The 26,835-nt window shown below is 52.2% G+C and overlaps 1 protein-coding gene across 2 annotated transcripts; it reads left to right on the top strand.

The window, feature by feature from the left end:
* Positions 1-11,317: 11,317 nt before the first annotated feature.
* On the top strand, positions 11,318-20,666 carry LOC140419305 (large ribosomal subunit protein mL52-like). 2 transcript variants are annotated; one of them, XM_072503139.1, is made up of 5 exons: positions 11,318-11,484; positions 11,582-11,675; positions 13,957-14,024; positions 20,190-20,288; positions 20,465-20,666. In XM_072503139.1, exons 1-5 carry the CDS (start codon positions 11,475-11,477, stop codon positions 20,488-20,490), a joined length of 297 nt encoding a protein of 98 aa, XP_072359240.1. In that variant the 5' UTR covers positions 11,318-11,474; the 3' UTR covers positions 20,491-20,666. The 2 variants fall into 2 exon arrangements, with proteins under 2 accessions (XP_072359240.1, XP_072359239.1); XM_072503138.1 differs by having other exon boundaries at positions 11,320-11,484; positions 20,224-20,288.
* The last annotated feature ends 6,169 nt before the right edge of the window (positions 20,667-26,835 follow it).

Raw genomic sequence — 26,835 nt, 5'->3', positions numbered from 1 at the left:
GAAAAGTGGACAATACCGAGAAAGCAAGCAGGTGCAAGGTCTGTCTGTTGATTGGAGCTATAGCTCCCAGACAAGACCGAGACTGCAGAACCATCTACATACTAATGAGCCATCCTCGGGAACAAAAGGCAACATTTAGGTAAACAATGCTGAGACAGACATCCCGGCACCAGAGGAGACTAAAACAAAGCAGACCAACGGCCACCTAGGACACGCCCAGCAACCGGGGAACCCACCCCTCTATTGGAGGAAAATCGATAAGGACGATTGGGAAACGGCCCAATTAATTGGGGCCCAGTCCAAGGCCCGTTCAAAAGTGCGTGAAGCCCTTTCGAGTATAAAAAGGATTCCCCAAGAGAGAATCGCTCTCTTGGCCTTGGCTCTCAGCGAGGAGAGACCTGCCAAAGCTGCTCCAGACCAAGTAGGTTCCAAGTCAACGCACGCTACGGGATAGACGCTCCCAGTTGCTACCCTGTAAACAGCTCAACCCAGCAGCCTCAGAACCGAGCAACGGCCATTGTTCCTCTGACTGAGTGGGCGCCCGAAGCTAAGTATAGGCTTTAGTAATAGTGGTTGTTTAGTTTGTAGAGTTTTAAGCACGAGTATATTTGAGTGTGTGTGTAAATAAATGAGCATTGCTTTTGAACTTACTGACTGGTGTATCGAGTCATTGATCAGTATTCGGTTCTGAACCTTGTGGCTGTGTCGAAAGATACCTGGCGACTCTTGAGCAAACGTGATTAAACAGAGCCAAATTGAGAGACAACAGCAATTAGCAACACAACACCACCAGTGTCAGTGCACCAAACAAGGACTCCTACATTAGACTCCTATTTATTGACTACAGCTCCGCCTTCAACACCATAATCCCAGCCAAGCTCATATCAAAGCTCCAAAACCTAGGACTTGGCTCCCCACTCTGCAACTGGATCCTCGATTTTCTGACCAACAGACCACAATTAGTAAGAATGAACAACAACACCTCCTCCACAATAGTCCTCAACACAGGTGCCCCGCAAGGCTGCGTACTTAGCCCCCTACTCTACTCCCTGTACACACACGACTGCGTGGCAAAACTTGGTCCCAACTCCATCTACAAGTTTGCTGACGATACGACCACAGTGGGCCGGATCTCGAATAACGATGAGTCCGAATACAGGAGGGAGATAGAGAACTTAGTGGAGTGGTGTAGCGACAACAATCTCTCCCTCAATGCCAGCAAAACTAAAGAGCTGGTAATTGACTTCAGGAAGCAAAGTACTGTACACACCCCTGTCAGCATCAACGGGGCCGAGGTGGAGATGGTTCGCAGTTTCAAATTCCTAGGGATGCACATCTCAAAAAATCTGTCCTGGTCCACCCACGTCGATGTTACCACCAAGAAAGCACAACAGCGCCTATACTTCCTCAGGAAACTAAGGAAATTCGGCATGTCCACACTGACTCTTACCAACTTTTACAGATGCACCATAGAAAGCATCCTATCGGGCTGCATCACAGCCTGGTATGGCAACTGCTCGGCCCAGGACCGCAAGAAACTTCAGAGAGTCGTCAACACCGCCCAGTCCATCACAGGAACCTGCCTCCCATCCATTGACTCCATCTACACCTCCCGCTGCCTGGGGAAAGCGGGCAGCATAATCAAAGATCCCTCCCACCCGGCTTACTCACTCTTCCAACTTCTTCCATCGGGCAGGAGATACAGAAGTCTGAGAACACACACGAACAGACTCAAAAACAGCTTCTTCCCCACTGTCACCAGACTCCTAAATGACCCTCTTATGGACTGACCTCATTAACACTACACCCTGTATGCTTCATCCGATGCCAGTGCTTATGTAGTTACATTGTATATGTTGTGTTGCCCTATTATGTATTTTCTTTTCTTCCCTTTTCTTCCCATGTACTTAATGATCTGTTGAGCTGCTCGCAGAAAAATACTTTTCACTGTACCTCGGTACACGTGACAATAAACAAATCCAAATACCAACCCTCAAAACGTCAAAGGCATTTGATGACTGCTGCGAGTTCATGGACAAAGCTCGAGATTTTTTACAAAGGATTCAGCTGGTATCCTCAGTAATGTAATATCGTGAAAAAAAAACATCAGGGGAGGGGAGGGTCTCGGGGTTATATGTATATAAAGAACTTATGGGGCAGAGGAGACGCTGATCGAGGAGCTGAAGCTTAAGTGGGAAGAGGAGCTCGGAGGTGAGATGGAAGAGGGCTTATGGGTGGAGGCGTTGAGGAGGGTTAACGCGACCGCAACATGCGCCAGGCTCAGCCTGATTCAATTCAAGGTTGTCCACCGGGCCCTCATGACAGTGGCCCGGATGAGTAAATTCTTTGGACTGGAGGACAGGTGCGCCAGATGTGCGGGAGGACGAGCGAACCATGTCCACATGTTCTGGGCATGTCCAAAACTCAGGGGGTACTGGCAGGGGTTCGCGGACGGTATGTCCCGGGTACTGAAAACAGGGGTGGCGATGAATCCAGAGGTGGCAATTGTTGGGGTTTTGGAGGACCCGGGAATCCAGGAGGAGAAAGAGGCAGACGTTCTGGCCTTTGCTTCCCAGGTAGCCCCGGAGAAGGACACTGGAGGGGCTCAAAGCCCCCGAAGTCGGAGGCCTGGCTATCGGACGTGGCGAGCTTCCTCAGTCTGGAGAAAACTAAGTTCACTCTGAGAGGGTCACTGTCAGGGTTCGCCCGGAGGTGGCAACCATTTATCGACTTCTTCGCGGAAAATTAATCGTCAGCGGGGGGGGGGGGGGGGGGGGGGGGGGGGGAGGGGTGATTAGGGCAACGTAGATCCCCCTTGTGGGAGGGGAGCTGGTTTTTTGCACTGCAGTGATTGTTCTTAGCACGCTGTTTTGAACTGTTGCTGTTTACTGTGCCAAAATGCCTCAATAAAATTGTTTATTCAAAAAAAAACACCATCATGTTCACTAACGTCCTTCCGGGAAGGAAATCTGCCGTCCTTACCCGGCCTGGCCTACATGTGACTCCAGATCCACAGCTGGTTGGCTGACTCGGGGACGGGCAATAACTGCTGACCCAGCCACCAAGTAGGTCACATGAAATAGTTTGAAAAAAAAAAAAATCAGATATTCCCCTGAGGTTTCTGGAGAGATTTCGAAATCGGAAGCCCGGGGCGTCTGGTACTGCAACGTTTTAACATGAGAATTGTTTGCGTGACTGGGGAGGAGAACATCTTTGCTGATCCATTGTTAAAGGGCTATTGTGGACCGTGTGTCTAAACACTGTTGTGCTTTCGTTTCCTCTGTCCTTTCTGTGGCTCTGTTCCAATTATGGCAATCGGCGCGTTTGCCCTTCCAAGTTATCTATGTCCGAATGCTTAGAGTCGCCAGGTATCGAATGATACCACCACAAGTTTCAACCGGCTATCGATCAAAGAACCAAACACCAGTTAGTTAGTTCAAGATCAAGGGTACTTTATTGACACACAATTAGTCATGCAACATAAACACTACTGGTTAAACTACACCTATCAACTGAGACAACCTGTACTTAAACAAGTATACCGTTTTGGATGCTGTTGGGGGGGATGACCTACCGGGGGAAGGCCCTAGCGGCCAGGTCTCTGGCACTGAGTCTGGCTCTGGGGCTCAGAAGGGAAGGGGGGAGAATAGAAAAGCAATAGTTGTAGGAGATTCAATGGTTAGGGGAATAGATAGGAGATTCTGTGGTCGCGAGCGAGACTCCCGGAAGGTATGTTGCCTCCCGGGTGCCAGGGCCAGGGATGTCTCGGATCGTGTCTTCAGGATCCTTAATGGGGAGGGTGAGCAGCCAGAAGTCGTGGTGCACATTGGTACCAACGACATAGGTAGGAAAAGGGGTGTGGAGGTAATAAACAAGTTTAGGGAGTTAGGCTGGAAGTTAAAAGCCAGGACAGACAGAGTTGTCATCTCTGGTTTGTTGCCGGTGCCACGTGATAGCAAGGCTAGGAATAGGGAGAGAGTGCAGTTGAACACGTGGCTGCAGGAATGGTGTAGGAGGGAGGGCTTCAGGTATTTGGATAATTGGAGCGCATTCTGGGGAAGGTGGGACCTGTACAAGCAGGACGGGTTGCATCTGAACCAGAGGGGCACCAATATCCTGGGAGGGAGGTTTGCTAGTACTCTTCGGGAGGGTTTAAACTAATTTGGCAGGGGAATGGGAACCGGATTTGTAGTCCAGCAACTAAGGTAGCCGATATTCAGGACGCCAAAGCGTGTAATGAGGCAGTGGGGAAGGGAACATTGACAAAGGAGAGTACTTGCAGGCACGGAGATGGGTTGAAGTGTGTATACTTCAACGCAAGAAGCATCAGGAATAAGGTGGGTGAACTTAAGGCATGGATCGGTACTTGGGACTACGATGTGGTGGCCATCACGGAAACTTGGATAGAAGAGGGGCAGAAATGGTTGTTGGAGGTCCCTGGTTATAGATGTTTCAATAAGATTAGGGAGGGTGGTAAAAGAGGTGGGGGGGTGGCATTATTAATTAGAGATCGTATAACAGCTGCAGAAAGGCAGTTCGAGGAGTATCACCCTATTGAGTAGTATGGGTTGAAGTCAGAAATAGGAAAGGAACAGTCACCTTGTTAGGAGTTTTCTATAGGCCCCCCAATAGTAGCAGAGATGTGGAGGAACAGATTGGGAAACAGATTTTAGAAAGGTGCAGAAGTCATAGGGTAGTAGTCATGGGCGACTTTAACTTCCCAAATATTGAGTGGAAACTCTTTAGATCAAATAGTTTGGATGGGGTGGTGTTTGTGCAGTGTGTCCAGGAAGCTTTTCTAACACAGTATGTAGATTGTCCGACCAGAGGAGGGGCAATATTGGATTTAGTACTGGGTAATGAACCAGGGCAAGTGATAGATTTGTTAGTGGGGGAGCATTTTGGAGATAGTGACCACAATTCTGTGACTTTCACTTTAGTAATGGAGAGGGATAGCTACGTGCAACAGGGCAAGGTTTACAATTGGGGGAAGGGTAAATACGATGTTGTCAGACAAGAATTGAAGTGCTTAAGTTGGGAACATAGGCTGTCAGGGAAGGACACAAGTGAAATGTGGAACTTGTTCAAGGATTTGATTTAGATTGTCTGGAGACTTGGGCGGAGAGATGGCAGATGGAGTTTAATCCGGACAAATGTGAGGTAATGCATTTTGGAAGGTCTAATGAAGGTAGGGAATATACAGTGAATGGTAGAACCCTCAAGAGTATTGAAAGTCAAAGAGATCTAGGAGTACAGGTCCACAGGTCATTGAAAGGGGCAACACAGGTGGAGAAGGTAGTCAAGAAGGCATACGGCATGCTGGCCTTCATTGGCCGGGGCATTGAGTATAAGAATTGGCAAGTCATGTTGCAGCTGTATAGAACCTTAGTTAGGCCACACTTGGAGTATAGTGTTCAATTCTGGTCGCCACACTACCAGAAGGATGTGGAGGCTTTAGAGAGGGTGCAGAAGAGATTTACCAGAATGTTGCCTGGTATGGTGGGCATAAGCTATGAGGAGCGGTTGAATAAACTCGGTTTGTTCTCACTGGAATGAAGGAGGTTGAGGGGCGACCTGATAGAGGTCTACAAAATTATGAGGGGCATAGACAGAGTGGATAGTCAGAGGCTTTTCCCCAGGGTAGAGGGGTCAATTACTAGGGGGCATAGGTTTAAGGTGAGAGGGGCAAGGTTTAGAGTAGATGTACGAGGCAAGTTTTTTACGCAGAGGGTAGTGGGTACCTGGAACTCGCTACCGGAGGAGGTAGTGGAAGCAGGGACGATAGGGACATTTAAGGGGCGTCTTGACAAATATATGAATAGGATGGGAATAGAAGGATACGGACCCAGGAAGTGTAGAAGATTGTAGTTTAGTCGGGCAGTATGGTCGGCACGGGCTTGGAGGGCCGAAGGGCCTGTTCTTGTGCTGTACATTTCTTTGTTCTTTGTTCTTTGAACAGGTGCTACGTGTCCTTGATATGTATGTCCCTGTCAGGCAGGGAAGAGATGGTCGAGTGAGGGAGCCATGGTTGACAAGAGAGGTTGAATGTCTTGTTAAGAGGAAAAAGGAGACTTATGTAAGGCTGAGGAAACAAGGTTCAGACAGGGCATTGGAGGGATACAAGATAGCCAGGAGGGAACTGAAGAAAGGGATTAGGAGAGCTAAGAGAGGGCATGAACAATCTTTGGCGGGTAGGATCAAGGAAAACCCCAAGGCCTTTTACACATATGTGAGAAATATGAGAATGACTAGAGCGAGGGTAGGTCCGATCAAGGACAGTAGTGGGAGATTGTGTATTGAGTCTAAAGAGATAGGAGAGGTCTTGAACGAGTACTTTTCTTCTGTATTTACAAATGAGAGGGGCGATATTGTTGGAGAGGACAGTGTGAAACAGATTGGTAAGCTCGAGGAAATACTTGTTAGGAAGGAAGATGTGTTGGGCATTTTGAAAAACTTGAGGATAGACAAGTCCCCCGGGCCTGACAGCATATATCCAAGGATTCTATGGGAAGCAAGAGATGAAATTGCAGAGCCGTTGGCAATGATCTTTTCGTCCTCACTGTCAACAGGGGTGGTACCAGGGGATTGGAGAGTGGCGAATGTCGTGCCCCTGTTCAAAAAAGGGACTAGGGATAACCCTGGGAATTACAGGCCAGTTAGTCTTACTTCGGTGGTAGGCAAAGTAATGGAAAGGGTACTGAAGGTTAGGATTTCTGAGCATCTGGAAAGACACTGCTTGATTAGGGATAGTCAGCACGGATTTGTGAGGGGTAGGTCTTGCCTTACAAGTCTTATTGAATTATTTGAGGAGGTGACAAAGCATGTGGATGAAGGTAAAGCAGTGGATGTAGTGTACATGGATTTTAGTAAGGCATTTGATAAGGTTCCCCATGGTAGGCTTATGAAGAAAGTAAGGAGGCATGGGACAGTGGGAAATTTGGCCAGTTGGATAACGAACTGGCTAACCGATAGAAGTCAGAGAGTGGTGGTGGATGGTAAATATTCAGCCTGGATCCCAGTTACCAGTGGCGTACCGCAGGGATCAGTTCTGGGTCCTCTGCTGTTTGTGATTTTCATTAATGACTTGGATGAGGGAGCTGAAGGGTGGATCAGTAAATTTGCAGACGATACGAAGATTGGTGGAGTTGTGGATAGTGAGGAGGGCTGTTGTCGGCTGCAAAGAGACATAGATAGGATGCAGAGCTGGGCTGAGAAGTGGCAGATGGAGTTTAACCCTGAAAAGTGTGAGGTTGTCCATTTTGGAAGGACAAATATGAATGCGGAATACAGGGTTAACGGTAGAGTTCTTGGCAATGTGGAGGAGCAGAGAGATCTTGGGGTCTATGTTCATACATCTTTGAAAGTTGCCACTCAAGTGGATAGAGCTGTGAAGAAGGCCTATGGTGTGCTCGCGTTCATTAACAGAGGGATTGAATTTAAGAGCCATGAGGTGATGATGCAGCTGTACAAAACTTTGGTAAGGCCACATTTGGAGTACTGTATACAGTTCTGGTCGCCTCATTTTAGGAAGGATGTGGAAGCTTTGGAAAAGGTGCAAAGAAGATTTACCAGGATGTTGCCTGGAATGGAGAGTAGGTCTTACGAGGAAAGGTTGAGGGTGCTAGGCCTTTTCTCATTAGAACGGAGAAGGATGAGGGGCGACTTGATAGAGGTTTATAAGATGATCAGGGGAATAGATAGAGTAGACAGTCAGAGACTTTTTCCCCGGGTGGAACAAACCATTACAAGGGGACATAAATTTAAGGTGAAAGGTGAAAGATATAGGAGGGATATCAGAGGTAGGTTCTTTACCCAGAGAGTAGTGGGGGCATGGAATGCACTGCCTGTGGAAGTAGTTGAGTCGGAAACATTAGGGACCTTCAAGCAGCTATTGGATAGGTACATGGATTACGGTTAAATGATATAGTGTAGATTTATTTGTTCTTAAGGGCAGCACGGTAGCATTGTGGATAGCACAATGCTTCACAGCTCCAGGGTCCCAGGTTCGATTCCGGCTTGGGTCACTGTCTGTGCGGAGTCTGCACGTCCTCCCCGTGTCTGCGTGGGTTTCCTCCGGGTGCTCCGGTTTCCTCCCACAGTCCAAAGATGTGCGGGTTAGGTGAATTGGCCAATGATAAATTGCCCTTAATGTCCAAATTGCCCTTGGTGTTGGGTGGAGGTGTTGAGTTTGGGTAGGGTGCTCTTTCCGGGAGCCGGTGCAGACTCGGGGGGCCGAATGGCCTCCTTCTGCACTGTAAATTCAATGATAATCTATGATTAATCTAGGATAAAGGTTCGGCACAACATCGTCAGCTCAGAGTGGGATAATGGCTTTGGGACGAGGGACATTTTGCAGGTTTTAGCAATCCAGATGGAAGCGAGGTTACTTACTGAATATAATGTGTGCGCACAAGCGGCAAGGTGGCACAGTGGTTAGCACTGTTGCTTCACAGCGCCAGGGTCCCGGCTTCGCTTCCTGGCTTGGGTCACTGTCTGTGCGGTGTCTGCACGTTCTCCCCCGTGTCTGCGTGGGTTTCCTCCGGGTGCTCCGGTTTCCTCCCACAAGTCCCGAAAGACGTGCTTGTTCGGTGAATTGGACATTCTGAATTCTCCCTCACTGTACTAGTTAAGTTGACCTTTCTTGGTGAGTGCCTGACATATTAATACACATTCTTTTATTCGAGCGGTGTGCTTCTAGACGGGGCCATTTCTTCAGCAATGCTGCTTTGCAGATCTATCCATACATTATCCCAAATTGGAAAAAACGGACCCTCACGAATCGACAATCAAAGAACAAAGAAAAGTACAGCACAAGAACAGGCCCTTCGGCCCTCCAAGCCTGTGCCGACCATGCTGCCCGACTAAACTAAAATCTTCTACACTTCCTGGGTCCGTATCCCTCTATTCCCATCCTATTCATGTATTTATCAAGATGCCCCTGAAACGTCACTATCGTCCCTGCTTCCACCACCTCCTCCGGTAGCGAGTTCCAGGCATCCACTACCCTGTGTAAAAAAAACTTACCTCGTACATCTCCTCTAAACCTTGCCCCTCTCACCTTAGACCTCTTCCCCCTCGTAATTGACTCCTCTACCCTGGGGAAAAGCCTCTGACTATCCACTCTGTCTATGCCCCTCATAATTTTGTAGACATCTATCAGGTCACCCCTCAACCTCCGTCGTTCCAGTGAGAACAAACCGAGTTTATTCAACCGCTCCTCATAGCTAATGCCCTCCATACCAGGCAACATTCTGGTAAATCTCTTCCTCACCCTCTCTAAAGCCTCCACATCCTTCTGGTAGTGTGGCGACCAGAATTGAACACTATACTCCAAGTGTGGTCTAACTAAGGTTCTATACAGCTGCAACATGACTTGCCAATTCTTATACTCAATGCCCCGGCCAATGAAGGCAAGCATGCCGTATGCCTTCTTGACTACCTTCTCCACCTGTGTTGCCCCTTTCAGTGACCTGTGGACCTGTACACCTAGATCTCTCTGACTGTCAATACTCTTGAGGGTTCTGCCATTCACTTTGAAATTACCCACCTGGTTTTGGGATCCCCTCACGTCTAAAATAGATTTCCCTCCCCCTCCCTAGTTTCCTTCCACATATTTCCAGCCACTCCCTCATTATCTACCTCCTCCTATTTCCCTCCCTCATTTTTCTCCTCATTCCCTCCACTCACTTTCTCATTCTTCATTTCCCTCCCCTCCCGCACGCCCTCCTATCCGCCTCCACTCGCTCGCTGTGCTGCGCATAATTCCCTCCCCTCCCTCTTGCCCTTCTCTCCCCTCTCCTCTTTCAATCCACTCCCTCATTTCCCTCCTCCCACTTTCCCCCTCCTCTTACTGCCCTCCACTCCCTCACTCTGCAACTCCTCCTATTTCCTACCTCTCCCTCGCTACCCCTCCTCCGATCTACCACCACTCCCACTTTGCACCTCCTACTCATTTCCCTCCACTCCCTCACTACCCCTCCTCCTCTCCACCTCCACTCCCTCACTTTGCCCCTCTTCCTCTCCACCCCCTCACTTTGCACCTCCTCCTATTTCCTTTCCCTCCTCTCACTTCCCCTCCTGCTGCCCTCCACTCCCTCACTTTGCACCTCCTCCTATTTCTTTCCCCTCCCTCCAATTCACCACCTTCTCTGTTCGGAGCATGCTCGCTGCCTGCGGCGGGGCAATGGTGCTGGGAGGACCAGCCGCTGCTTCCGGTCCTCCAGCCCCGCCCCCTCATTCACTGCCAACGCTGGGAGGACCAGCCGCTGCTGCCGGTCCTCCAGCCCCGCCCCCTCATTCACTGCTAACGCTGGACCAGCCGCTGCTGCCGGTCCTCCCGCTCCGCCCCCCTCTAACCCCGCCCCCCTCCAGCCCCGCCCCATCCTTCACTCCCACTGCTGGGAGGCCCAGCCGCTACCGCCGGTCCTCCAGCCCCGCCCCCTGATTCACTGCCAACGCTGGGAGGACCAGCCGCTGCTGCCGGTCCTCCAGCCCCGCCCCCTCATTCACTGCTAACGCTGGACCAGCCGCTGCTGCCGGTCCTCCCGCTCCGCCCCCCTCTAACCCCGCCCCCCTCCAGCCCCGCCCCATCCTTCACTCCCACTGCTGGGAGGCCCAGCCGCTACCGCCGGTCCTCCAGCCCCGCCCCCTGATTCACTCCACTGCTGGGAGGACCAGCCGCTGCTGCTGGATCCTCCAGCCCCGCCCCCTGATTCACTGATTCACTGCCAACGCTGGGAGGAACAGCAGCTGCTGCCGGTCCTCCAGCCCCGCCCCCTGATTCACTCCACTGCTGGGAGGCCCAGCCGCTGCCTCCGGTCCTCCAGCCCCGCCCCCTGATTCACTCCACTGCTGGGAGGACCAGCCGCTGCCGCCCGGTCCACCAGCTCCGCCCCTTTAGCCCCCACATCCTGCCCGCCCCCTCATGAACTCCCACTGCTGGGAGGACCAGCCGCTGCCTTCCAGACCTCCAGCTCCGCCCCTTCCGTCACACCCACTGCTGGGAGGACCAGCCACTGCCGCCCAGACCTCCAGCCACGCCCCCTACGTCACTCCTATTGCTGGGAGGACCAGCCGCTGCCGCCCAGACCTCCAGCCCCGCCCCATCCGTCACTCCCACTGTTGGGAGGACCAGCCGCTGCCGCCCAGACCTCCAGCCACGCCCCATACGTCACTCCTATTGCTGGGAGGACCAGCCGCTGCCGCCCAGACCTCCAGCCCCGCCCCTTCCGTCACTCCCACTGCTGGGATGACCAACCGCTGCCGCCCGGTCCTCCGGCCCCGCCCCCTCATTCACTCCCACCGCGAGGTCGACCAGGCCCGCCCCCTCATTACCCGCTGGGAGGACCAGCAGTGAACCCGAGCATGCGCAGTGCGGCCGCTGAGCTGCGGGAATGACCCAGTGCGCCTGCGCGGGGCCTACACCCCTGTCTGAAGCCTGAGGCTGGAGTGAGGCCTGCAGGAGGAAGAGGAGGATGATGATGGGTGTGTGAGAGGGAGCTTTACTCTGTATCTAACTCCGTCCTGGGAGGTGGAAATTTGTTGAAGCATTCTCAATGATAACTCTGTCCTCTGTCTTTAGGTCCGCTGCGGTTCCTGTCTGTCCCCCTGATGTGTGGGGTGAGGTTCCTGTCCTCGGGAGCTGTATCCCGCGCGGGGAGTAAATGGCGCCTCGGGTGAGCATGGCAAGATTTCTCCGGTGTCTGTCGAAACAACGGATGGGACAGGAGGGTTATTGATTCATTCATCAATTGATGTATTGTCCCATGTACCGAAGCACAGCTAAAGGTATTGCTCGGCCGCCGAGGGAACGTACGTCGTGGACAAAAAGAATAATCGACAGAGATCATCGACAAATAGTACATCGACAAACCGTGATTGGTTACAGTGCGGAACGAGGGGCCAAACAAGAGCAGCCTAGGGCGCCGTGAATAGTGTTCTCACAGGGAGCAGATCAGTCCGAGGGGGAGTCGTTGAGGAGTCTGGTAGCTGTGGGGAACATAGAACAAACAGTGCAGAAGGAGGCCATTCGGCCCATCGAGTCTGCACCGACCCACTTAAGCCCTCACTTCCCACCCTCTCTCCATAATTTGTGGGCAGCACGGTAGCATTGTGGATAGCACAATTGCTTCACAGCTCCAGGGTCCCAGGTTCGATTCCGCCTTGGGTCACTGTCTGTGCGGAGTCTGCACATCCTCCCCGTGTGTGCGTGGGTTTCCTCTGGGTGCTCCGGTTTCCTCCCACAGTCCAAAGATGTGCAGGTTAGGTGGATTGGCCATTCTAAATTGCCAAGTGTCCAAAATTGCCCTTAGTGTTGGGTGGGTTTACTGGGTTACGGGGATAGGGTGGAGGTGTTGACCTTGTGTAGGGTGCTCTTTCCAAGAGCCAGTGCAGACTCGATGGGCTGAATGGCCTCCTTCTGCACTGTAAATTCTATGAAATTCTATAACCTAATAACCCTTAACCTCTTTGGTCACTAAGGGCAATTTTATCATGGCCAACCCACCTAACCCTGCACGTCTTTGGACTGTGGGAGGAAACCGGAGCACCCGGAGGAAACCCACGCAGACACAGGGAGAACGTGCAGACAGTGGCCTGGCGGGGAATCGAACCTGGGACCCTGGTGCTGTGAAGCCACAGTGCTAGCCACGTGTGCTTTTCATTCATTGAAATGAAATGAAAATCACTCATTGTCACAAGTAGGCTTCAAATGATGTTACTGTGAAAAGCCCCTAGTCGCCACATTCCAGCACCTGTTCGGGGAGGCTGGTACGGGAATTGAACCGTGCTGCTGGCCTGCCTTGGTCTGCTTTCAAAGCCAGCGAATTAGCCCTGTGCTAAACAGCCCCTGATTGATTTGATTTATTGTCACATGTACCGAAGTACAGTGAAAAGTATTTTTCTGCGGCCGAGGGAACGTACACAGAACCTACATAGTAGACAAAAGAATAATCGACAGAGAATGTTGACAAATGGTACATCGACAAACCGTGATTGGTTACAGTGCGGAACAAGGGGCCAAACAAAGCAAATACATGAGCAAGAGCAGCATAGGGCGTTGTGAATAGTGTTCTCACAGGGAACAGATCAGTCCGAGTGGGAGTCGTTGAGGAGTGTTGTAGCTGAGGGGAAGAAGCTGTTCCGATGTCTGGATGTGCGGGTCTTCAGACTTCTGTACCTTCTGCCTGATGGAAGAGTCTGGAAGAAGGCAATGCCTGGGTGGGAGGGGTCTCTGATAATGCTGACTGCCTTCCTGAGGCACCGGGAGGTGTAGACAGAATCAATCTCGGGATTTGAGGAAAAGCTGCGAATCGGGAACTCGCTGCCTGAGAGGATGGTGGGGCCAGGAACTCTCACAACTATTAAGAAGTGTTGGGATGAGCATTTGAAATAGCGTACAAGGCCACGGACCCACTGCTGGACAATGGGATTAGAGTGGATAGGGGCTTGATTGCCGTCGCGGAATGGATGGGCCGAAGAGCCTCTTTCTGTGCTGTAAACTCTGTGACTGTAATATACTCTGCAGCCGGAACGGGATCAGGCCCGTTCTCTGTCAACCCAATTTGGTGAACATCACCGACTGCTGGTCAGGTTAATAACTGCTGCCTTCCTGGTCAAATGCCCCAAGGACATCATCCCTCTCTAGCACCCCGAGACCCTCCCTATCTCTGTAACCTCCTCCAGCCCCCTACACCCCTCCCTATCTCTGTAACCTCCCCCAGCCCCCTACAACCCTCCCTATCTCTGTAACCTCCTCCAGCCCCTATGACCTATTTGCTTTTGCTGTGGCGTACCAGTCGCTGCCCAGGCAGCAGTCCCATTGTGACCGACCACAGCCCTGGGCAGGACATCACCCTGTGTCGTGGTGCAGGACACGTCGCCTGGGCTCAGGAGCAGGCTGTGTTGGTGCTGTACCTCTCTGTACTCACAGTCTGATTATCTCCCTCCCTTTCACAGGGTAGGTCTGTCGAAGAGTGGAAGTGGATACGGACCCCTAACAGACCGACCGGACTGGTCTTTCGCAGGTCAGTAGCTAAAAATCATGTGATATAATCATTGGAGGAGTTCTTCCATCCAGATTACTCATACCCTAATACACACATCAGCCTCGTCTGCACCCCCACCCCCTCACTCCCGGGTATCTGTTATTCTATATATAAGATGTGGAGATGCCGGCGTTGGACTGGGGTGAGCACAGCAAGAAGTCTTACAACACCAGGTTAAAGTCCAACAGGTTTGTTTCGATGTCACTAGCTTTCGGAGCGCTGCTCCTTCCTCAGGTGAATGAAGAGGTATGTCCCAGAAACACATATTTAGACAAATTCAAAGATGCCAGCCAATGCTTGGAATGCGACCATTAGCAGGTGATTAAATCTTTACAGATCCAGAGATGGGGTAACCCCAGGTTAAAGAGGTGTGAATTGTATCAAGCCAGGTCAGTTGGTAGGATTTCGCAGGCCAGATGGTGGGGGATGAATGTAACGCGACATGAATCCCAGGTCCCGGTTGAGGCCGCACTCATGTGTGCGGAACTTGGCTATCAGTTTCTGCTCGGCGATTCTGCGTTGTCGCGCGTCCTGAAGGCCGCCTTGGAGAACGCTTACCCGGAGATCAGAGGCTGAATGCCCTTGACTGCTGAAGTGTTCCCCGACTGGAAGGGAACATTCCTGCCTGGTGATTGTCGCGCGATGTCCGTTCATTCGTTGTCGCAGCGTCTGCATGGTCTCGCCAATGTACCACGCTTCGGGACATCCTTTCCTGCAGCGTATGAGGTAGACAACATTGGCCGAGTCAGTACTCAACACCGACAGCCTCCAATCTCCAGACGCAATTCTGCAACTCATCCGCTTCATTCTGGATCACAACGTCTTCACCTTCGACAACAAGTTCTTCATCCAGACGCGCGGAACAGCCATGGAGACCAAATTCGCACCCCAATACGCCAACATCTTCATGCACAAGTTTGAACAGGACCTACTCACCGCACAGGACCTTCAACCGACGTTATACACCAGATACATCGATGACATTTTTTTCCTTTGGACCCACGGTGAAGAATCACTGAAACGACTACACGATGACTTTAATAAGTTCCATCCAACTATCAGACTCGCCATGGACTACTCTCCAAAATCAGTTGCATTCTTGGACACACTCGTCTCCATCAAGGACGGTCACCTCAGCACTTCGCTTTACCGCAAACCCACGGATAACCTCATGATGCTCCACTTCTCCAGCTTCCACCCTAAACACATTAAAGAAGCCATCCCCTATGGACAAGCTCTCCGTATACACAGGATCTGCTCAGACGAGGAGGAGCGTAACAGACATCTACAGACGTTGAAAGATGCCCTCGTACGAACGGGATATGGCGCTCGACTCATCGATCGACAGTTCCAAAGCGCCACAGCAAAAACCGCACCGACCTCCTCAGAAGACAAACATGGGACACAACCGTCCAGTACTTTCCCGGAGCGGAGAAACTACGACATCTTCTTCACAGCCTTCAACACTTCATCGATGAAGATGAACATCTTGCCAAGGTCATCCCCACACCCCCACTACTTGCCTTCAAACAACCGCGCACCCTCAAACGAACCATTGTGTGCAGCAAACTACCCAGTCTTCAGAACAGTGACCACAACACCACACAACCCTGCCATGGCAATCTCTGCAAGACGTGCCAGATCATCGACATGGATACCACTATTACACGTGAGAACACCACCCACCAGGTACGCGGTACATACTCGTGCGACTCGGCCAACGTTGTCTACCTCATACGCTGCAGGAAAGGATGTCCCGAAGCGTGGTACATTGGAGAGACCATGCAGACGCTGCGACAACGAATGAACGGACATCGCGCAACAATCACCAGGCAGGAATGTTCCCTTCCAGTCGGGGAACACTTCAGCAACCAAGGGCATTCAGCCTCTGATCTCGGGGTAAGCGTTCTCCAAGGCGGCCTTCAGGACGCGCGACAACGCAGAATCGCCGAGCAGAAATGTATAGCCAAGTTCCGCACACATGAGGGCGGCCTCAACCGGGACCTGGGATTCATGTCGCATTACATTCATCCCCCACCATCTGGCCTGCGAAATCCGACCAACTGTCCTGGCTTGATGCAATTCACACCTCTTTAACCTGGGGTTACCCCATCTCTGGATCTGTAAAGATTTAATCACCTGCTAATGGTCGTATTAATGCTCGCAAGAAACTTCTCCGCAAGAAACTTCAGAGAGTCGTGAACACCGCCCAGTCCATCACACGAACCTGCCTCCCATCCATTGACTCCATCTACACCTCCCGCTGCCTGGGGAAAGCAGGCAGTATAATCAAAGACCCCTCCCACCCGGCTTACTCACTCTTCCAACTTCTTCCATCGGGCAGGAGATACAGAAGTCTGAGAACACGCACGAACAGACTCAAAAACAGCTTCTTCCCCACTGTCACCAGACTCCTAAATGACCCTCTTATGGACTGACCTCATTAACACTACACCCTGTATGCTTCATCCGATGCCAGTGCTTTTGTAGTTACATTGTATATGTTGTGTTGCCCTATTATGTATTTTCTTTTATTCCCTTTTCTTCCCATGTACTTAATGATCTGTTGAGCTGCTCGCAGAAAAATACTTTTCACTGTACCTCGGTGCACGTGACAATAAACAAATCCAATCCAATCCTATTCCAAGCATTGTTTGGCATCTTTGAATCTGTCTATATATGTGTTTCTGGAACATACCTCTTCATTCACCTGGGGAAGGAGCAGCGCTCCGAAAGCTAGTGACATCGAAACTTTAACCTGGTGTTGTAAGACTTCTTACTATGCTCACCCCAGTCCAACGCCGGCATCTCCACATGATTCTATATCTAAACCATCCTGAACCCCTCGATTAGATTCCAGTCTGTTACTCACTCCCGGGTATCTGTTATTCTCTATATAAACTATCCTGAACCCCTTGATTAGATTCCAGTCTGTTACTCACTCCCGGGCATCTGTTATTCTATATATAAACCCCCCTGAACCCCTCGATTAGATTCCAGTATGTAACTCACTCCCGGGTATCTGTTATTCTGTATTTAATCCACCCTGAACCCCTTGATTTGATTCCAGTCTGTAACTCACTCCCGGGTATCTGTTATTCTATATATAAACCACCCCGAACCCCTCGATTAGATTCCAGTCTGTAACTCACTCCCGGGTATGTTACTCTATATATAAACCACCCCGAACCCCTCGGTTAGATTCCAGTCTGTAACTCACTCCCGGGTATCTGTTATTCTATATATAAACCACCCCGAACCCCTCGATTAGATTCCAGTCTGTAACTCATTCCCGGGTATCTGTTATTCTATATATAAACCACCCCGAACCCCTCGATTAGATTCCAGTCTGTAACTCACTCCCGGGTATCTGTTATTCTATATATGAACCACCCCGAACCCCTCGATTAGATTCCAGTCTGTAACTCACTCCCGGGTATCTGTTATTCTATATATAAACCACCCCGAACCCCTCGATTAGATTCCAGTCTGTAACTCACTCCCGGGTATCTGTTATTCTATATATAAACCACCCCGAACCCCTCGATTAGATTCCAGTCTGTAACTCACTCCCGGGTATCTGTTATTCTATATATAAACCACCCCGAACCCCTCAATTAGATTCCAGTCTGTAACTCACTCCCGGGTATCTGTTATTCTATATATAAACCACCCCGAACCCCTCAATTAGATTGCAGTCTGTAACTCACTCCCGGGTATCTGTTATTCTATATATAAACCACCCCGACCCCCTCGATTAGATTCCAGTCTGTAACTCACTCCCGGGTATCTGTTATTCTATGTATAAACCCCCCCCCAAACCCCTCGATTAGATTCCAGTCTGTAACTCACTCCCGGGTATCTGTTATTCTATATAGAAACTATCCTGTACCCCTCGATTAGATTCCAGTCTGTAACTCACTCCCGGGTATCTGTTATTCTATCTAATAACCACCCCGAACCCCAATCAGATTTCAGTCTGTAACTCACTCCCGGGTATCTGTTATTCTATATATAAACCACCCTGAACCCCTCAATTAGATTGCAGTCTGTAACTCACTCCCGGGTATCTGTTATTCTGTATATAAACCACCCGAAACCCTCATTAGATTCCAGTCTGTAACTCACTCCCGGGTATCTGTTATTCTATATAAACCACCCCGAACCCCTCGATTCGATTCCAGTCTGTAACTCACTCCCGGGTATCTGTTCTGTATATAAACCACCCCGAACGCCTCGATTAGATTCCACTCTGTAACTCACTCCCGGGTATCTGTTATTCTGTATATAAACCACCCGAAACCCTCATTAGATTCCAGTCTGTAACTCACTCCCGGGTATCTGTTATTCTATATATAAGCCATTCTGAATCCCTCGATTAGATTCCAGTCTGTAACTCACTCCCGGGTATACTGTTATTCTATATATAAACCACCCTGAACCCCTCGATTAGATTCCAGTCTGTAACTCACTCCCGGGTATCTGTTGTTCTATATATAAACCACTCCGAACCGCTCGATTAGATTCCAGTCTGTAACTCACTCCCGGGTCTCTGTTATTCTATATATATAAACTATCCTGAACACCTCGATTAGATTCCAGTCTGTAACTCACTCCTGGGTATCTGTTATTCTATATATAAACCACCCTGAACCCCTCGATTAGATTCCAGTCTGTAACTCACTCCCCGGTATCTGTTATTCTGTATTTAATCCACCCTGAACCCCTTGATTAGATTCCAGTCTGTAACTCACTCCCGGGTATCTGTTATTCTATATATAAACCACCCCGAACCCCTCGATTAGATTCCACTCTGTAACGCATCCCGGATAACTGTTATTCTATATATAAACCACCCTGAACCCCTCGATTAGATTCCAGTCTGGAACTCACTCACAGGTATCTGTTATTCTATATATACCCCATCAAGAACCCCTCGATTAGATTCCAGTCTGTAACTCACTCCCGGGTATCTGTTCTATATATAAACCACCCCAAACCCCTCGATTAGATTCCAGTCTGTAACTCACTCCCGGGCATCTGTTATTCTATATATAAACCACCCTGAACCCCTCGATTAGATTCCAGTCTGTAACTCACTCCCGGTTACCTGTTATTCTATATATAAACCACCCCGAACCCCTCGATTAGATTCAAGTCTGTAACTCACTCCCGGGTATCTGTTATTCTATATATAAACCACCCCGAACGCCTCGATTAGATTCCAGTCTGTAACTCACTCCCGGGTATCTGTTATTCTGTATATAAACCACCCCGAACGCCTCGATTAGATTCCAGTCTGTAACTCACTCCCGGGTATCTGTTATTCTGTATATAAACCACCCCGAACCCCTCGATTAGATTCCAGTCTGTAACTCACTCCAGGGTATCTGTTATTCCATATATAAACTATCCTGTTCCCCTCGATTAGATTCCACTCTGTAACTCACTCCCGGGTATCTGTTATTCTATATATAACCCATCCCGAACCCTTCGATTAGATTCCAGTCTGTAACTCACTCCCGGGTATCTGTTATTCTATATATAAACCACCCCGAACGCCTCGATTAGATTCCAGTCTGTAACTCACTCCCGGGTATCTGTTATTCTGTATATAAACCACCCCGAACCCCTCGATTAGATTCCAGTCTGTAACTCACTCCCGGGTATCTGTTATTCTATATATAAACCATCCTGAACCCCTCGATTAGATTCCAGTCTGTAACTCACTCCCGGGTATCTGTTATTCTATATATAAACCACCCTGAACGCCTCGTTTAGATTCCAGTCTGTAACTCACTCCCGGGTATCTGTTATTCTATATATAAACTATCCTGTTCCCCTCGATTAGATTCCACTCTGTAACTCACTCCCGGGTATCTGTTATTCTATATATAACCCATCCCGAACCCCTCGATTAGATTCCAGTCTGTAACTCACTCCCGGGTATCTGTTATTCTATATATAAACCACCCTGAACCCCTCGATTAGATTCCAGTCTGTCACTCACTCCTGGGTATCTGTTATTCTATATATAAACTATCCTGAACCCCTCGATTAGATTCCAGTCTCGAGCTCCTTACTTCGTATTGTTTACGATTTGGCGATTGGCCCTTGCTGTGTTTTTCTGCTTGCCCTGTGCAGCAACTCTCGTGTTCCCATTCCTCTTGTTGCTCAGATGGAACACCGGCTCCTCCATTGAAGGGACAGATTCGAAGGCGGATGGAGTCAGAGAAAATGGCGGTGAGTCCCAGCTTCTCTCATTCAGCGTTTACCCGGTCGTTCCTTCACTTCACTCCTGCCCTGTCTCACCCGCCCTGAGTCCCCCACCTCGCCCATCCCCTCCCTCCTCTCCCGCCCCCGAGTCTCTCCCCACTTGTCTCTCTCTCTGATGCCCTGCCTCTCTCTCTCTGTGACAGAGGCGGATTGTGATGCTGACCAATGAGATGGAACGGGGGAAGGAGAGGTGGACGGAACAACAGGAGCGTCTCCAACGCCAAGAAGAGGAACGACAGCTCAACCTGCCCATCCCCAAAGGATGGAAAGGAGGGAGTCTCCGAGCAAAGAGCCCCACGAAAAGTGCAGCATGAAATACAAAATAAAATCAGTCAGGAACCCCCATGATATGTGTCGAGTTTATTGTTTCAGCCTGGGATGGGCCCGCTCGTTACTGACAGTGCGGCACTCCCTCAGTACTGACCCTCTCACAGTGCGGCACTCCCTCAGTACTGACCCTCTGACAGTGCGGCACTCCCTCAGTACTGACCCTCTGACAGTGCAGCACTCCCTCAGTACTGACCCTCTGACAGTGCGGCACTCCCTCAGTACTGACCCTCTGACAGTGCGGCACTCCCTCAGTACTGACCCTCTGACAGAGCGGCACTCCCTCAGTACTGACCCTCTGACAGTGCAGCACTCCCTCAGTACTGACCCTCTGACAGTGCAGCGCTCCCTCAGTACTGACCCTCTGACAGTGCGGCACTCCCTCAGTACTGACCCTCTGACAGTGCGGCACTCCCTCAGTACTGACCCTCTGACAGTGCGGCACTCCCTCAGTACTGACCCTCTGACAGTGCGGCACTCCCGCAGTACTGACCCTCTGACAGAGCGGTGCTCCCTCAGTACTGACCCTCTGACAGTGCGGCACTCCCTCAGTACTGACCCCCTGACAGTGCGGCACTCCCTCAGTACTGACCCTCTGACAGAGCGGTGCTCCCTCAGTACTCACCCTCTGACAGTGCGGCACTCCCTCAGTACTGACCCCCTGACAGTGCAGCTCTCCCTCAATACTGACCCTCTGACAGTGCGGCCCTCCCCCAGTACTGACTCTCTGACAGTACGGCACTCCCTCAGTACTGACCCTCTGACAGTGCGGCACTCCCTCAGTACTGACCCCCTGACAGTGCAGCTCTCCCTCAATACTGACCCTCTGACAGTGCGGCACTCCCACAGTACTGACCCTCTGACAGTGCGGCACTCCCTCAATACTGACCCTCTGACAGTGCGGCACTCCCTCAGTACTGACCCTCTGACAGATGAGCACTCCCTCAGTACTGACCCTCTGACAGTGCAGCACTCCCTCAGTACTGACCCTCTGACAGTGCGGCACTCCCTCAGTACAGACCCTCTGACAGTGCGGCACTCCCTCAATACTGACCCTCTGACAGTGCGGCACTCCCTCAGTACTGACCCTCTGACAGATGAGCACTCCCTCAGTACTGACCCTCTGACAGTGCAGCACTCCCTCAGTACTGACCCTCTGACAGTGCAGCACTCCCTCAGTACAGACCCTCTGACAGTGCGGCACTCCCTCAGTACAGACCCTCTGACAGTGCGGCACTCCCTCAATACTGACCCTCTGACAGTGCGGCACTCCCTCAGTACTGACCCTCTGACAGATGAGCACTCCCTCAGTACTGACCCTCTGACAGTGCAGCACTCCCTCAGTACTGACCCTCTGACAGTGCGGCACTCCCTCAGTACAGACCCTCCGACAGTGCGGCACTCCCTCAATACTGACCCTCTGACAGTGCGGCACTCCCTCAGTACTGACCCTCTGACAGATGAGCACTCCCTCAGTACTGACCCTCTGACAGTGCAGCACTCCCTCAGTACTGACCCTCTGACAGTGCGGCACTCCCTCAGTACTGACCCTCTGACAGTGCGGCACTCCCTCAGTACTGACCCTCTGACAGTGCGGCACTCCCTCAGTACTGACCCTCTGACAGTGCGGGTCTCCCTCAGTACTGACCCTCTGACAGTGCGGCACTCCCTCAGTACTGACCCTCTGACAGTGCTGCGCTCTCTCAGTACTGAACCTCCGACAGTGCGGCGCTCCCTCAGTACTGACCCTCTGACAGTGCGGCACTCCCTCAGTACTGACCCTCTGACAGTGCAGCACTCCCTCAGCACTGACCCTCTGATAGTGCGGCACTCCCTCAGTACTGACCCTCTGACAGTGCTGCGCTCCCTCAGTACTGAACCTCCAACAGTGCGGCACTCCCTCAGCACTGACCCTCTCACAGTGCGGCACTCCCTCAGTACTGACCCTCTGACAGTGCGGCACTCCCTCAGTACAGACCCTCTGACAGTGCAGCACTCCCTCAGTACTGACCCTCTGACAGTGCGGCACTCCCTCAGTACAGACCCTCTGACAGTGCAGCACTCCCTCAGTACTGACCCTCTGACAGTGCAGCACTCCCTCAGTACTGACATTCTGACAGTGCGGCACTCCCTCAGTACAGACCCTCTGACAGTGCGGCAGTCCCTCAGTACAGACCCTCTGACAGTGCGGCACTCCCTCAGTACAGACCCTCTGACAGTGCGGCACTCCCTCAGTACTGACCCTCTGACAGTGCTGCGCTCCCTCAGTACTGAACCTCCAACAGTGCGGCACTCCCTCGGTACTGACCCTCTGACAGTACGGCACTCCCTCAGTACTGACCCTCTACAGTGCGGCGCTCCCTCAGTACTGACCCTCTGACAGTGCGGCGCTTCCTCAGTACTGACCCTCTGGCAGTACGGCGCTCCCTCAGTACTGACCCTCTGGCAGTGCAGCAGTCCCTCAGTATTGACCCTCTGACAGTGCGGCACTCCCTCAGTACTGACCCTCTGACAGTGCTACACTCCCTCAGTACTGAGCCTCTGACAGTGCGGCGCACCTTCTGTACTGACCCTCTGGCAGTGCGGTGCTCCCTCAGTACTGACCCCTTGACAGTGCAGCACTCCTTCAGTATTGACCCTCTGACAGTGCGGCACTCCCTCAGTACTGACTCTCTGACAGTGCGGCACTCCCTCAGTACAGACCCTCTGACAGTGCGGCACTCCCTCAGTACAGACCCTCTGACAGTGCGGCACTCCCTCAGTACTGACCCTCTGACAGTGCTGCGCTCCCTCAGTACTGAACCTCCAACAGTGCGGCACTCCCTCGGTACTGACCCTCTGACAGTACGGCACTCCCTCAGTACTGACCCTCTACAGTGCGGCGCTCCCTCAGTACTGACCCTCTGACAGTGCGGCGCTTCCTCAGTACTGACCCTCTGGCAGTACGGCGCTCCCTCAGTACTGACCCTCTGGCAGTGCAGCAGTCCCTCAGTATTGACCCTCTGACAGTGCCGCACTCCCTCAGTACTGACCCTCTGACAGTGCTACACTCCCTCAGTACTGAGCCTCTGACAGTGCGGCGCACCTTCTGTACTGACCCTCTGGCAGTGCGGTGCTCCCTCAGTACTGACCCCTTGACAGTGCAGCACTCCTTCAGTATTGACCCTCTGACAGTGCGGCACTCCCTCAGTACTGACTCTCTGACAGTGCGGCGCTCCCTCAGTACTGACCCTCTGACAGTGCAGCACTCCTTCAGTACTGACCGTCTGACAGTGCGGCACTCCCTCAGTACTGACTCTCTGACAGTGCGGCTCTCCCTCAGTACTGACTCTCCGACAGTGTGGCGCTCCCTCAGTACTGATCCTCGAACAGTGCGGCACTCCCTCAGTACTGACCCTCTGACAGTGCAGCACTCCCTCAGTACTGACTCTCTGACAGTGCGGTGCTCCCTCAGTTCTGACTCTCTGGCAGTGCGGTGCTCCCTCAGTACTGACCCCATGACAGTGCAGCACTCCTTCAGTACTGACCCTCTGACAGTGCGGCACTCCCTCAGTACTGACTCTCTGACAGTGCGGCGCTCCCTCAGTACTGACCCTCTGACAGTGCAGCACTCCTTCAGTACTGACCCTCTGACAGATCAGCACTCCCTCAGTACTGACCCCCTGACAGTGCGGCGCTCCCTCAGTACTGACCCTCTGACAGTGCAGCACTCCTTCAGTACTGACCCTCTGACAGATCAGCACTCCCTCAGTACTGACCCTCTGACAGTGCGGCACTCCCTCAGTACTGACCCTCTGACAGTGCGGCACTCCCTCAGTACTGACCCTCTGACAGTGCGGCACTCCCTCAGTACTGACCCTCTGACAGTGCAGCACTCCCTCAGTTCTGACCCTCTGACAGTGCCGCACTCCCTCAGTACTGACCATCTGACAGTGCGGCACTCCCTCAGTACTGACCCTCTGACAGTGCGGCACTCCCTCAGTACTGACCCTCTGACAGTGCGGCACTCCCTCAGTACTGACCCTCTGACAGTGCGCCGCTCCCTCAGTACTGACCCTCTGACAGTGCGCCGCTCCCTCAGCACTGACCCTCTCACAGTGCGGCACTCCCTCAGTACTGACCCTCTCACAGTGCGCCGCTCCCTCAGTACTGACCCTGTGACAGTGCGGCACTCCCTCAGTACTGACCCTCTGACAGTGCCCCACTCCCTCAGTACTGACCCTGTGACAGTGCAGCACTCCCTCAGTACTGACTCTGACAGTGCGGTGCTTCCTCAGTTCTGACTCTCTGGCAGTGCGGTGCTCCCTCAGTACTGACCCCATGACAGTGCAGCACTCCTTCAGTACTGACCCTCTGACAGTGCGGCACTCCCTCAGTACTGACTCTCTGACAGTGCGCCGCTCCCTCAGTACTGACCCTCTCACAGTGCGGCACTCCCTCAGTACTGACCCTCTCACAGTGCGCCGCTCCCTCAGTACTGACCCTCTCACAGTGCGGCCCTCCCTCAGTACTGACCCTGTGACAGTGCGGCACTCCCTCAGTACTGACCCTGGGACAGTGCGGCACTCCCTCAGTACTGACCCTCTGACAGTGCAGCACTCCCTCAGTACTGACCCTCTGACAGTGCCCCACTCCCTCAGTACTGACCCTGTGACAGTGCGGAACTCCCTCAGTACTGACCCTCTGACAGTGCGGCACTCCCTCAGTACTGACCCTCTGACAGTGCAGCACTCCCTCAGTACAGACCCTCTGACAATGTGGCACTCCCTCGGTACTGACCTTCTGACAGTGCAGTAGTCCTTCAGTACTGACCCTCTGACAGTACGGCACTCCCTCAGTACTGACCCTCTGACAGTGCGGCACACCCTCAGTACTGACCCTCTGACAGTGCGGCACTCCCTCAGTACTGACCCCATGACAGTGCAGCGCTCCCTCAGTACTGACCCTCTGACAGTGCAGCGCTCCCTCAGTACTGACCCTCAGACAGTGCGGCGCTCCCTCAGTACTGACCCTCTGACAGTGCGGCACTCCCTCAGTACTGACCCTCTGACAGTGCGCCGCTCCCTCAGTACTGACACTCTCACAGTGCGGCACTCCCTCAGTACTGACACTCTGACAGAGCGGGTCTCCCTCAGTACTGACCCTCTGACAGTGCTGCGCTCCCTCAGTACTGAACCTCCAACAGTGCGGCGCTCCCTCGGTACTGACCCTCTGACAGTACGGCACTCCCTCAGTACTGACCCTCTACAGTGCGGCGCTCCCTCAGTACTGACCCTCTGACAGTGCGGCGCTTCCTCAGTACTGACCCTCTGGCAGTACGGCGCTCCCTCAGTACTGACCCTCTGGCAGTGCAGCAGTCCCTCAGTATTGACCCTCTGACAGTGCCGCACTCCCTCAGTACTGACCCTCTGACAGTGCTACACTCCCTCAGTACTGAGCCTCTGACAGTGCGGCGCACCTTCTGTACTGACCCTCTGGCAGTGCGGTGCTCCCTCAGTACTGACCCCTTGACAGTGCAGCACTCCTTCAGTATTGACCCTCTGACAGTGCGGCACTCCCTCAGTACTGACTCTCTGACAGTGCGGCGCTCCCTCAGTACTGACCCTCTGACAGTGCAGCACTCCTTCAGTACTGACCGTCTGACAGTGCGGCACTCCCTCAGTACTGACTCTCTGACAGTGCGGCACTCCCTCAGTACTGACTCTCCGACAGTGTGGCGCTCCCTCAGTACTGATCCTCGAACAGTGCGGCACTCCCTCAGTACTGACCCTCTGACAGTGCAGCACTCCCTCAGTACTGACTCTCTGACAGTGCGGTGCTCCCTCAGTTCTGACTCTCTGGCAGTGCGGTGCTCCCTCAGTACTGACCCCATGACATTGCAGCACTCCTTCAGTACTGACCCTCTGACAGTGCGGCACTCCCTCAGTACTGACTCTCTGACAGTGCGGCGCTCCCTCAGTACTGACCCTCTGACAGTGCAGCACTCCTTCAGTACTGACCCTCTGACAGATCAGCACTCCCTCAGTACTGACCCCCTGACAGTGCGGCGCTCCCTCAGTACTGACCCTCTGACAGTGCAGCACTGCTTCAGTACTGACCCTCTGACAGATCAGCACTCCCTCAGTACTGACCCTCTGACAGTGCGGCACTCCCTCAGTACTGACCCTCTGACAGTGCGGCACTCCCT

The sequence above is a fragment of the Scyliorhinus torazame genome, chromosome 5 (genome assembly GCF_047496885.1).
Source record: "Scyliorhinus torazame isolate Kashiwa2021f chromosome 5, sScyTor2.1, whole genome shotgun sequence".
Taxonomy (NCBI): Eukaryota; Metazoa; Chordata; class Chondrichthyes; order Carcharhiniformes; family Scyliorhinidae; genus Scyliorhinus; species Scyliorhinus torazame.
Note: the sequence above shows the minus strand (reverse complement) of the source record. Positions and strands in the feature narration are given on the sequence as shown.